This window comes from Cupressus sempervirens, chromosome 9, assembly GCF_028749045.1.
Source record: "Cupressus sempervirens isolate cs-2001-9-10 chromosome 9, ASM2874904v1, whole genome shotgun sequence".
Lineage (NCBI taxonomy): Eukaryota > Viridiplantae > Streptophyta > Pinopsida > Cupressales > Cupressaceae > Cupressus > Cupressus sempervirens.
The window spans coordinates 21,164,668-21,177,133 of NC_143126.1; the positions used below are offsets into that span (position 1 = coordinate 21,164,668).

Genomic DNA, 12,466 nt, shown 5'->3' on the forward strand with positions numbered 1-12,466 from the left:
AAATAACTGTTTCATTATTCATGCACTTGTCTTCTTATAAAATATAAAATGATTACTAAAATTACATCTGCATATGGCTTTCCACATTGAGCAATCAATTCATGTTATTAGTGGCACCATTATTTCTATTTTTTCATCTTTAGCACAATTTTGTTGCACTGTAATATTCTTCACCAAACTGAGGGCATGCTTTTATCAAGTACAAAGTGAAATAGACCACCATATGCTTTAAACAAGAAGTTTTATTTTCTCTTCTCTCTATTCATATGGGAGAAAAATTAGCATTATATTTTACGCATCTTATGACTTGTCTATTACAAAATGCAAGTGCAAGATTATTATTTATGAAAACCACGAAGGGTTCCCAGCTACTTGTTTTTACTATCCTGAACATTGATCTTGGCCCTTTCCTTGAGTAAACTGTCAATTTCAGATACTTCAGTCTTTAGAAGGCCTTCCTAGGACATCTAGATTGATTAAATCCTATCATATTCAAGCCATTGAATTAAGCTGGTAATCCAGGGAGCAATAAATTATTTGGGTAACTTAATGAATTATAAGCAGCAAGTGAACAAAAACAGAATAAACTGAAAATAACTCGTATCTGAAAAAAGTGGATTTTTATTTCAGCTGAAATCTTATTAAAAAATGTTGGCAAACACTCAAGGACACATATATGCCTTCTCCTGTACTCTCATGTGTCTTAGCTAGTCATTGTATAGCTTTTCAGACCATAATTAAGGGAAGTGAAAGAGCTCAACTCTTCACAATCTGTATGAACATTCACCTTCCATCTCATGTCCGCACCCAAAATAAATAAATAATGTTTTATGTACAAAACAGACCTCTTATACATTAAAGGATGAGGGAAATCAACTTTTCACCTTCTATCTCATGGACACACAAAACAAACAAAAACTTACTATAAGTGAGAAAAACCTATCATACTTTGCATCAATAATACTAGCATACCCCTTTTGCACTCTATATGTTGTTTCTTCATCACTTTTGCTTCAGTTCAAAAATGTTCTGAATTTCTATATTTAATCCAAAGGCTTATTATTACTGTCTTCTATTAGTTCACTTGTGGAAGCAATATGTTTTTCTTAAAACACTCAAATAGTGATGCAGTGCAGGAGCACCAAGAGCAGATGGCCATCATAAGGCCATGGGAAGATCTATGAGAAATTTTGAGTGCATAGGGTCAAAAATGACCATTTCTTGATGTAATCAATGCTATTGAGGCCATACTATTGCATAATGATGATCTTGTAGTCAAGATGTCAAATAGTCCCATATTGGTCAAATGTTGTCAATTGGGTCATGTATGAGTCTTAAGTGTAGGACAGGAATTCGATTTTATGTTTTGGCATTTATTAGGTCTTAAGTGACCATATCCCTGTAATAGGAATAATAATTAGGTTCTTGATACAAGAAAATCAAACGATTTGAAAGTTGTCAAGTTGACTGTAATGTCCCCTTTTTTAGCATTCATAGCATGATGTTGTCATTAGCCTATTTCCCCACTGTCCCGTAAGCTAAACAAGACATTAAAGGGACTTAGAAGCCATTTGGCCTAGATAGTTTCAGTTGTAGGTCTTTTTGAGGGGTTTTGAGGCAACTTTGGGCATACTTACTATTTATAGTAAGTCATCTTGGACATGGTCGGACATCCAGGGGCAGCGATATGTCGATGGTAATTGTTTAAAATCGACAAGAAGACTTGTTTATCATTGATAAGATTTTTTATGCATTGATAAAGCTATTTTATAAAATTAAATTTAAATATTTAACTTTATTAATGCATAGACTATAGTTTGTGGGAAATATTTAAATTAAAAGAGTCCCCTTTATTTTATAACACATTGGAGACATAAGTTACATAAAGGGAGTTATGTTTTATCCCACATTGAGAAAACGAAGGACGGAGCTCTTGTGAGAACACTATAAAAGAAATGGAAAGAGCTTCTTTTAAGCATGCTTGGAAATATCAAAAAAATTGAAAATTTTTTTGGAGATTATGTCTCTATAGTTTGAAGGACGAAATCCCTTCAAGCTGGAAATCTTGATGCCATTGAAAGATATGGTCTTGAGATTCAACATAGTAGCAATCCGAAAAAGCAGATACGAAAAAGCAATCCGAAAAAGCGGAACCGAAAAAGTAAGCTAAAAAAGTGGGTACGAAAAAGCAGAACCGAAAAAGCAGGCTGAAAAAGCAGTTCGAAAAAAGCAAAGTAGAAAGGGCAGCATTGAAAGAAATTATTACAGCCATCTACAACCAGGTTCTTTTGTTAGTATTGCTTTTTAGAGTGTTATAAGCTTTCAGTTGTAAGTGTGCATTATACCAGCATTATCATTTTGTAATCCATGTAAATGCCATAGTCTTGGCCATTGTAATTTTCATTGCAATTAAGAAGATAATAGTTGTTGGTGTCATTTAAGCAATTTAATATCATTATTTATCAGCTAGTTAGTTTGCATACCAACTGTTTGTAAAAATGTCAGTTGGCTGTAGGTGTTCATTTCTCATGCTTAGATCATATATATGCACTGAATATTGTCAAAATTAGTAGCACACTCATGTTAGGTCATTGTGTAGTCCATTGTAGTCTTCTAGCACAAGATTCTCACTGATGCAAATTGAAGAAAAAGTCATTTGAAGCTAGCTGAAATACTATATCAGTCATACGTCCCTTGCATGTGAATTGTTTGATGAAATTCCTTGAGCTTTCATCATTTTGAGGGCATATTTGAGGAGGGTTATTACAGTGGTATCAGAGCTTGCTTGCAAAGTGTTTGACGAAATGTCAAATAACTGAAGTATAAAGATTTTTGGTGTTTGAAGAAGTTATAACCTATTGGGGTTATTACAGTGGTATCAAACCGGTTTCCTGCCATCCTGTGGAGGTCTTATTGGGAATTTGGAATAGCTAAATAGAGAGAAAAAAAATGTTTGACAAAATGAATGCCAGTCCAGATCAGGGAAAGGAAAGATTCTTACAGTTATTAGACACCTTAGCACAGGAACAGCGATTAGTAGAGCAGAGAGCACAGGAATAGAGTCAGAGATTGGAGCTTATGATGCAGATGATGGCTCGTCAAATGGGGTTGAATGCTAATGTGGGTGGAGGAAATAACCAGAGTGGTAATAATCAGGATGGGACAAATAATGGAGGCGAACAAGTGGGGAACAATTTCGGTCATGCACCCCAGCAATCTAGGACAGTGAGTTCGAGGCCCATTATTCCCACATTTCCTCCTAGGGCTCCAGAGCAGCCCGTACCAGAGCCCCAGAGCACTAATATACAGGACCAGCTAAGGAGAGATTGGGAAGCTGGAGGTCCAGATTTTACTGCTGCAATTACCTTTAGGGAGTATATAGATGTGCGGATGAAGCATATGCCACGTGGACATGACAGGAACCAGAGCTATGAGCTACGGAAGAAAGTAGGGAAACTTCAATTACCATATTATGATGGGTCTAAGAAGTCTACAACAAGAGCTTGGATTCAAAAGCTTGACACATACTTTCAAATGAACCCTATGCCTAAGGAAGAAGCTATTAAGTATGCAGCAATTCACCTGGATGGATTAGCACACGAGTGGTGGCATCATGGTATGGTCACTATGGGTCATGCACACATTACCTCATACGTGGAGTTTAAGGAGGGACTGATTGAACGTTTTGATAGGCCTAAGGATCGTACCTTCCCTATGACAGGCTGAAACTTGTATGAGGAGTTTAACAGACATGCTGATTCGATACAGGGAGACATTAGCACATCTTCAGGTAATGGTTTATCTTCATCATCTTCACAAGTAGAAGGGGTTACAGATGTTGTGCAGGATGAGCTAGAAGGTGATATCACAGGGACACCGGATTGTGCGATTGAGATAGATAGTGATTCTAGTACAGTTGGGCTGGATGAAGTTACAGCAATTGAGGATACTGTGAAGTTACAGCAGTTGAGGATACTGTCATGTTTGAGGATAGTACAGTTGATCAGAAAGTGAGCATTCAAGACTTTGCAGAAAATGAGTATCAGGCACAGTTGGATGCTTCTTCACATGAGATAGAGGCTAGTAGCTCTTTACTTGGTTTGGCAAGCCAGCTGAAGACAAGGGACAAGAATATTGTCACGGCTTTATCTCATCATGACAGGATACATGGATTGATTGAGAATCACATTTGGATGATTCAACTAAAGGAGTCACAACAGGTTCTTCTTGTGACAACTTACAACAGATCAAGGAAGGCATGGAAGCAATGAAATTAAGTTGCATACACCTACTTTTAGATCGCGATCATATCCTTAATCTTTCAAGGACCTATTTAGATGTAGTGAAGAAGGAGGAGGAGGTTGACCGATTTTTTCATGAGCTGGAGGATACTCGGAATTCCTTGGTATGTACTCAGTTGGCTCTCCAAGATTCTGAGAGACACGTGGACGAGCTTTGTCTTGAGGTGAGTTCAGTTCGGGAGTTAGCGCGTATACCAGGGACTCAGTTTTCTTTTACAGTTGGGTCACATGTTGATGATGATATGAGTATGTCTAGCATTCACACTCCAAATTCAGAGATTGTAGACAGGTGCGTGAAGTCAGTTGGTATTGTTCACATTACTCAGGTGAGAAGTTTGCTTGAATTGCCAGCTGGTTTCCGTTCATGGATTAGATGTTGGGATCCTTATCTTAGTACCTTGGATCGTTTTGACCGGAGATATCTATCATTCCTTGGTAGTAGTATCTGTTGCACCATCATGGACTTGATTAGTAGTTTGCCAGGTGTAGTTCTCATCCATGCCAGCAACTTGTTTGATGCTAGATTTAGTTTTTACACACCTGTGTTGGGCATTGTTCATATATCCAGTTGACCATTCTTGTTGGAATGGGTTAATGATCTCTCAAATATGACAGAGTTTACAGAAGAGTCCCAGGATCTGAGTATTACAGATGATAGCTATTCTAAGGTTACTCCTTTGGACAGTGTACCAGGGATAGAGTATAGGAGTGCGACCAGTCGGCACAATCATGTGTCTAGTCAGCTGAGAGTTGGTGAGCGAGACATTTCTATCGCTTGCGAGCATTTCGATGCTGCTCGGCAGTTGTTAACAGTTTATGGATGGGGTTCTCCTACTAGTGATGAGCAGGGAGGCAATTATCTTTCCTTGACAGAGATCCACTCTTTATGGGAGGCTATCCGGATTCTGAAACAGAATTATATGCAGTTGGCAGCCGACAGAGATTATCTTATGGAGTGGGGCAGTACAACATATGACGCATTATTGGTCAAGGAAGATGAGGTGAGTGAGCTTACTCAGCAGCTCAAGGTGACTTTTGAGTTTCTTGAGAGTACACAGTTGGCTTTCAAGGAGTCACAATTTTATTTAGCTAAGGTGACCGTGGAGTTAGAACGACTTCAATCTTTACCAGATTTTGTACAATCACAGACTGTGGTGTCTGGTGATCCAAAGATGTCCATGATCAAGGTTGAATATGAGAAAAAATTGGTGTGTGAGTTGTAGCTCCGTTCTTGGCATTTGAGGACGTTTATCCTCTCTTGTAACATTCTAGACGTCATTCCCTTGGGGTTTGGCCTTTGGAATTTTTTGTTATCGGCTTTCATTATCAGGCAATTTAATTGCATTTCCAGCTACAGGCAGATTTAGTATTTTGCTCATATCTTCTTCACTACTTGTCCGACACTTATGCCGCTTTGAGGGAATGATATTACGAAGGTAGTGGAATGATTGAAGGACAAAGTACTGTAGCAGCACTATTCATGCGGCACTGTAGCATCAAGTTCGAAAGCATGGGCTGGAGTATTATGTCAATAATGCTGAAGTAATTAGTGAGTTGATAAATCTGCCATGTATTTGGTTTTATGAATTCTGAAAATAACATTTTATTGGCAGCAGTTCATTTCCACTTTGCATATTATTGTAGTTTCTTTCTTGTTTATGTTGTATGACACCAATTCCATGCACAAAACACAACAAACAAATAAACGTTTGATTTCCGGAGTTATAAGGGGTTTAAAACATTAAACGGAGAAATAAGAGGTTGAATGCAAACTGTTTGACATAATTCCTTTCAGCAATTTGGTTTAGTTTTTTGGGACATTCAGGGGTGCCCATTACAGTGGTATTAGAGCTTGCTTGCAAAGTGTTTGAGAAAATGTCAAACAACTGAAGTATAAAGATTTTTGGTGTTTGAAGAAGTTATAACCTATTGGGGTTATTACATTGACAACATGCTAATGATCATGTTTAAGGCATACCAAATGATCAAAGCATAGTTAGAGGGTCCTGTCAGTTAAAAGTTAAAACAGATGGAGGCAAGTTTTGAATGTCTTCGCAAATGTCAAAAAATACAGTGTTGGTCAATGTATGAACTGGAGTATCAAATAAAATTATAAAAGTGAATTTCTGCACTATTTCCTTGCTTTGATCAGTTAGTACAGTCTGATTGCAGCCATTTTTTTATTGTGAGAATCTCTGCATATTGATCTATCTCCTACTGGAATTGATTAAGAATTGAGTTTTCTTTATTTTGGTCCGTGTCATTAGATTTCACCAAGTATTGACAGAGTTATCTAAGTTTTTGTAAAAACTGTCCAAACCCTTGGTAGGGTAAGCAGTGAAGTTTCTAAAATTTAGAAGCTCCTCTTTCTATGTTGACCAAGGGCCAAGACTTAGTGTAATGGAGGGAGGAATGGTATACATTACTTTCAATTTGGTTGCCGGACTCCATGCAAAGTCTGGCACGTGTTAGAGGAGACACAAAGTCAGATTTTGTGTCACAGTGAATGTTTCCAGAATTGGCAGTCAGAAAATGTTGGTTGGATGATGAAATGGACTCGTACAACCCTGTAAGTTTGGGAGAAGGTACCTCTTGATGCCAAAAAACTTTGTTCCTTCCAGAAAAGTTTGTTTGGAGGTCTAATGGGTCAAACAATTTGATTTCTGAAAACTGTCCCAGAAGGACCGAACATTGGACCATCACAGTTTTGACAGCATAACAGATCCATATTTTGTGTAGGGTTGGTACAAAGTTGTTTGGCTGCATTGGGTAGTAAAAATGGTGTAAGCGAGAGTCTTTTATGTTGACGAGGGACTAGTGTTTCAAGCTGAGTGAGTTAACAGACATTGAGGAGTGTATGACTGTCACAGGGAGATGAATGTGATCAGTTATTCAAGACTGTTGTTTGTGTTTGTGGATCAGAGCTTGATATGAATCTGAGGGAATGTTATTTGTTCAGTCAAAGATTGATGTCAAGAAGGTTGTTTGGAGAAGTTGAAGGTTGTGAAGTGTTGGAGACCTAAAGCATAGGCCTGACAATTGGGGTCATTTGAAGAATGAAGAGTTGTGACAAGTGTTTGGTCAGTTTGGGGGACTTGTACATTGATCCTGTTGTCGAAGTAAGGAGATGTGATGCTTGTAGATGCGATCAGAGATAAAGTGTTGAATGTGTGGAAGGCGAGTTTTGTCTTGAAGGACATTGAATAGGCGAGTGTTGCTACAAAAAAGAAGGAAGAAGGAAGAATGAAGACTTTTATGGTGAATGTGAATGGGTCCATGATGCTCTGCATCATTATGCGTTATATCTATGTGCTTTTTCTTCATATGATGTACAAAAATCTTTAAATTTGATGGCACTTTGATTATTGATATTCAAAGCTACAGGACCATTTTTGCCATTCTATGACTCTTCAAAAATCCTACAAGGTGTAATAATCTCTTGAAACATAACATACTGCAAATAGTCTAATTCTGTTGTCAAGTTAGCCCCTGTATCCTATTACTTGAAGTTGCAACTCCAACCTACTAAACTTATCCTTGAGATTTCTTCTGAATCGAAGTGCCCCTTAGATACTACAGCTTTCCACACAGATGGTGATAGTATGTGAGACATCACAATCCTCGATGAAGTCCATCAAGAACACTCAAATCTTCTTAACCTTCACTAGAAGTTGGAATTGACTACTTTCAATATGAAGTTTCGGTGACACACCCACTTTTACCACCCAAACTACAGGGCAGATGCATATTAGCCTTCTCCTCTCTGCTTATGTTGAATTTTAAAGGTAAATGCTAGCTAATTAGGGTTCTGTTGCTTCCTCTCTTGTGGTTAATTCAAACAACTGACCATCTTACCCCAAGACAATCCCTTAAGGGCATCATCCCCCTCACTTACATTTTTGAGGATATTGTTCTTTTGCCTATTGCAGATTATGATGTAGATGCAGACTAGAACTTTTATCTCCATCACACCTCTATGTTTACTGAGGGCCATCTTTGCATAGAATTATTTTTCCCATAGGCTTGTCTACATTGAGTTGAGTATTTTTTACCCACTTTAGGTTTAATTCTTTCTTATATGGTCCTTTTCAATGTAGACCAGTATTTCAAACTTCCAGTTGGTCTTGATCTTTTATAGTTGGAGGTTCATTTCATCAACACTCTTTAACATTTTTGTAAAGAAATAAGTATGCCAAAATCTTTATTTCATACAAATATACAAATCATCACTAATCTCTAAACCAAATCAACAGGCTAAAAAAAGCTCACCTCAAGTTGTTCATGCAATCGTTTTTGAACCTCCATCTGCATCTGAAGAGCTTCTGTGATTTGAGTTCCCCTATGAACAGAAAGACATAACAGTAAGGGATAGCACTAGATCTTTAAAAAACAATATTTGAAAGTTACACCCATATAATTGCATCTAATTAGTCACATTTTAGGAATTTCACAATGTTAAGAATTTTACAATAGATGATTGGCAAGATGGCAATAACTCGTGGTCTAAAGGTCATTAAAATTCATCAGCATTGTTGTTTCAGTCATTGTTATCCTGAAAACACCATTTAATCTATTTGTGTTCTACGAGTTTTGATTGTATTAGTACTCCATTTTCAAAATGACACTAAATCTTTTAATTCATATTCCATGTAGGAAACACAAAATAATCATATCTGCTGGGTAACCTTCTTCCTATTTATTTATTAGCTTCTATATCCCTTCTCCCTAAGGAGCACAATCCATCGGGATGCCTTTGTAAAGTTAATTGTATATTCAATGAAGGAAACGGAACTTAGAATATATAGGAAACTGGATTACAATGTTTCTAAAAGAAATAATCATAAACAGAAGTTGGAAATAGAAACTGCCTAAACTAAATAAGACAACCATTACAGAAACATTACATTTTTTTAAAAAGCCCCCCTTAATGACCATCGACTCATCATGCTAACTACCCTATAATCTACATGTCTTTTGGTCACAATAGCATGAAAGGTTGGCCCTTTCTGGTCACAGATGCATAGATCGCTCTGCAAAATGAGCCTATTGTTTTGACCCCTGCTGATTCTGCAAAAATTTGATAATGACCAAGATAACCACAAATCTTCAAACCTGATGTTGGGATACAAAACTATCCCTTCTTGTAGCTAGAGACACCAAGAACAGCTTCTCAAACTTTAAACACAATTTTCAGGAGAAAATCTCCAAACCCGATCTGCTCTAGAAAAACAGCTACGATTTTGTTGGAAAAAATGTTAAAAAACTTTGCAAATGAGCATTAGGATCCAAAGATAGACTGCAAGAAACCACAATTTTTGTGGAGAAAATAGAAAAACCCTCCAATGATTTTTCTGTGGAAAAAATGAAAAAATCTGACTACCAACATGAATTATGATTTTTGGGAATTAAATAAAATCCGAGATATAATTTTGAAGGAACAAATTATCAAAATCCCACACAACAGCAACATCAAACATGTTTTCTTCGAAATATTCATGAAAATCTCATGCAGAAAAATGGGGCAAAAAAACAAAAATCCAGGACAGTGAAAAAACTAGATGCAACTCACCATGATCTTTTCATGGAAAAAAACTAGAAAACTCTCTTATCTCCTTACGTTCAAAATACAAAACTTTATTTTTAAAGAAAAACAATAAAACCCACAAAAGAAAACTAGCTTGGCCTTCATAAACCCACAATCTGCAAACCCTTCAACTTGTTTGCAAGAAGAAGCCAACACTTGAGGATAAGTTGGAAAACCTTACTTGATTTTTATGGAAAAAATCATAAAAGCCCTTTCTGTGTTTTTTTGTGGAGAAAATAAAAAAACCCAGAAGACTGCAATTTTTAGGATGAAATCATGCAAGACCCTTGCACTGCAGAAAATAGGTCATAACTACTGAAAACAAAACAACTCATCAAAAAATAATTCACATGGTAAAACACCCCATAAAACAGGAAAACTTCATCAGGAGATAAAACAAGAAAACACTTTGCACAGAAACAACCTGTCATGGCACACATGATTTGTCACAACTCAGATCAAGACAACATTGAGATTTTTGACAGTGATAAGAAACCCTTGCATAAAATGAAAGTACATGAAACAAGCATGCAACCTACATAACCTACGGCCTCTTGTGAGGGAGTTAGACCAAGACCTTCTCTTATACCATATAAAGGTAATTGTATAGGTGTTAGCTGCAGATTTTACTCTCTGAAATCACAAAATGATCTATGTTAAGAAAGGATTGGATTGCTGAGAGGAGTGTATGTAAAGCATATTCCAAGATTCAACTGACTTTGGAGTAGATATGAAAAAGGCATGCCTCCTTCCTTTTTGAACGACTAATGCCAAAAATCAAGATGTTCATATAAGATAAATTAGGAGAGGGTTCAGCCCTTACAAAATGCCAAAATGCGGAAAGGAAGGGGGATCACAAGGAGTGAGACCGCCCAGCAAAAAACCAGCAAAAATCAATCAGAGAAAAGAACCAGCAACAACAAGAGCAAGAAACAACACGACTTGGAACATAAAGCACCTAAGACCAAAGACTAAAGAGCAGGGGGCTTAACCTCCTTCCAATCGTGATTGAGCTCCTTTAGAAAATTCAAAAAAGGAGCCTTTTTTTTCCTACTCCCTTATGCAGGGGCAACAGCTTCAGGGACCTCTGTTGCCAAGTCACTCGCCATCTCCTTCATTTTTTCTTTTTGCATGCTCAAGCTCTTCTTGGAGAGTCTAAGGAGAGCTAAAAGTATCAGTCATCATTTCCTTTCTATAAACCAGAATCTCCTTCAAATTTATTTTGAGGCCCCTAGTTGTTGTTTATATTGGCAATGGCACTAAGAATTTATTTTTTCTCCTCCTCAAAAGGCACTAATTCACGGAGCTCCTGGATTTTCTCTTCAATATTCACCCAATTATTGAGTCTATGGATAAAGTGTCAGTTGCTTTGCAAGTTCTCTCATTGTGGACAAGTACAGACCAATTATCTTCTCGTGCATCAACTTCAACCAAGGTCTCCAACTTGTTAATCTTATTTTTAGTTGTATAGAGTTGGGCCAATAACCATTTGATGATTTCATTTTGTTTACTGTAGAACACATACACTATTAGCTTTCTTCACCACCTCCAAGAAAGCCAGAAGATCCACCTGTTGGGAGAGATGGGGAGGAGAAGTAGGGTTAGGAGAAGACTGCCCAAGGTCCAAATTCTTGTGCTTTGAGGGGGAATTATTAGGGGTTCATTCCAACCCAATAGTCTAAAGAAAGAAGAACTATAAAACACCTCAAGGATCTTCTTGAGCCACTTTCCTATCCTTACACCTATTCTTCATTTTAGTCATCCTTTGGGGCCTATCCCCACTAGGCAAAACATGGGAGGCATACCCAGATCAGATGAGGAGGTCCCTTTGCAATCTTTCAAATTTGAAAGCTCAACCAGAAGATTGGGATCTTGCAGGTAGAAGGGTTAGGGCCCACAGAAAATGAGAAGGATAAATGGAAATTACAAAATCTAAGGATTAGGCCCAAATAAATGGTAAGCCCACCCTTAAACCTCATGGAGGCCACAAATTAGGACAAAGAAGAATAAAACAAAAGGGAAAATTTATATTAAACCCCATGGCGAAAGTGATTCAACATAGGAAAAGGATGGGAATGGAAACACTTCAACCTGTAATCTAATGTAATGTATCACCACCTTCCATTTCCCTGGAAGCTCTTCTGTGTTAAACCTATTTTATAGACAAGAAAACTAATCTCCAGGAAGCAGAAACCTTTTGAAATCAATTTTTTGGGAGAATTGTGCCTCTACAATTAGTCATGTAACTATGAAGGAAACCCCACCTATTGAGATGAAGCCCTTGTCCCATGCTTTTTCAAAGTTCTTGAATAAGTTCGGGTCAAAGCCCTACATTCCTTCAATGTAGCTGGCAATATTTCCTTTTACCAAAATTGGCCAAAGTGTGGAGTCATTTTTGAAGACATCACATCGTATGGTTTGGTTTGAATCAAATCCACCCCCACAACACTCTAAATAGAGAAATACACAAAGATGCTAAGAACAAGTTAGCAAGCCAGACAAGAAACCAAAATATTTCAGCAATACAGACTATGGAAAAATATGGAAATTGTAACCAAGAAAATAGGCATTTCCAAAGCAT

The 12,466-nt window shown here is 37.4% G+C and overlaps 1 protein-coding gene across 2 annotated transcripts in view; it reads right to left on the reverse strand.

Annotated features, from left to right (window-relative positions):
- The window catches only part of LOC149537437 (uncharacterized), an 85,063-nt gene that overhangs the window by 13,349 nt on the left and 59,248 nt on the right, over positions 1–12,466 (reverse strand). For both annotated transcript variants that reach the window (XM_089798880.1, XM_089798881.1), the window contains exon 6: positions 8,571–8,640. In XM_089798880.1, the coding sequence (XP_089655006.1) occupies positions 8,571–8,640 (70 nt within the window). The remainder of the gene's footprint in view (positions 1–8,570; positions 8,641–12,466) is intronic.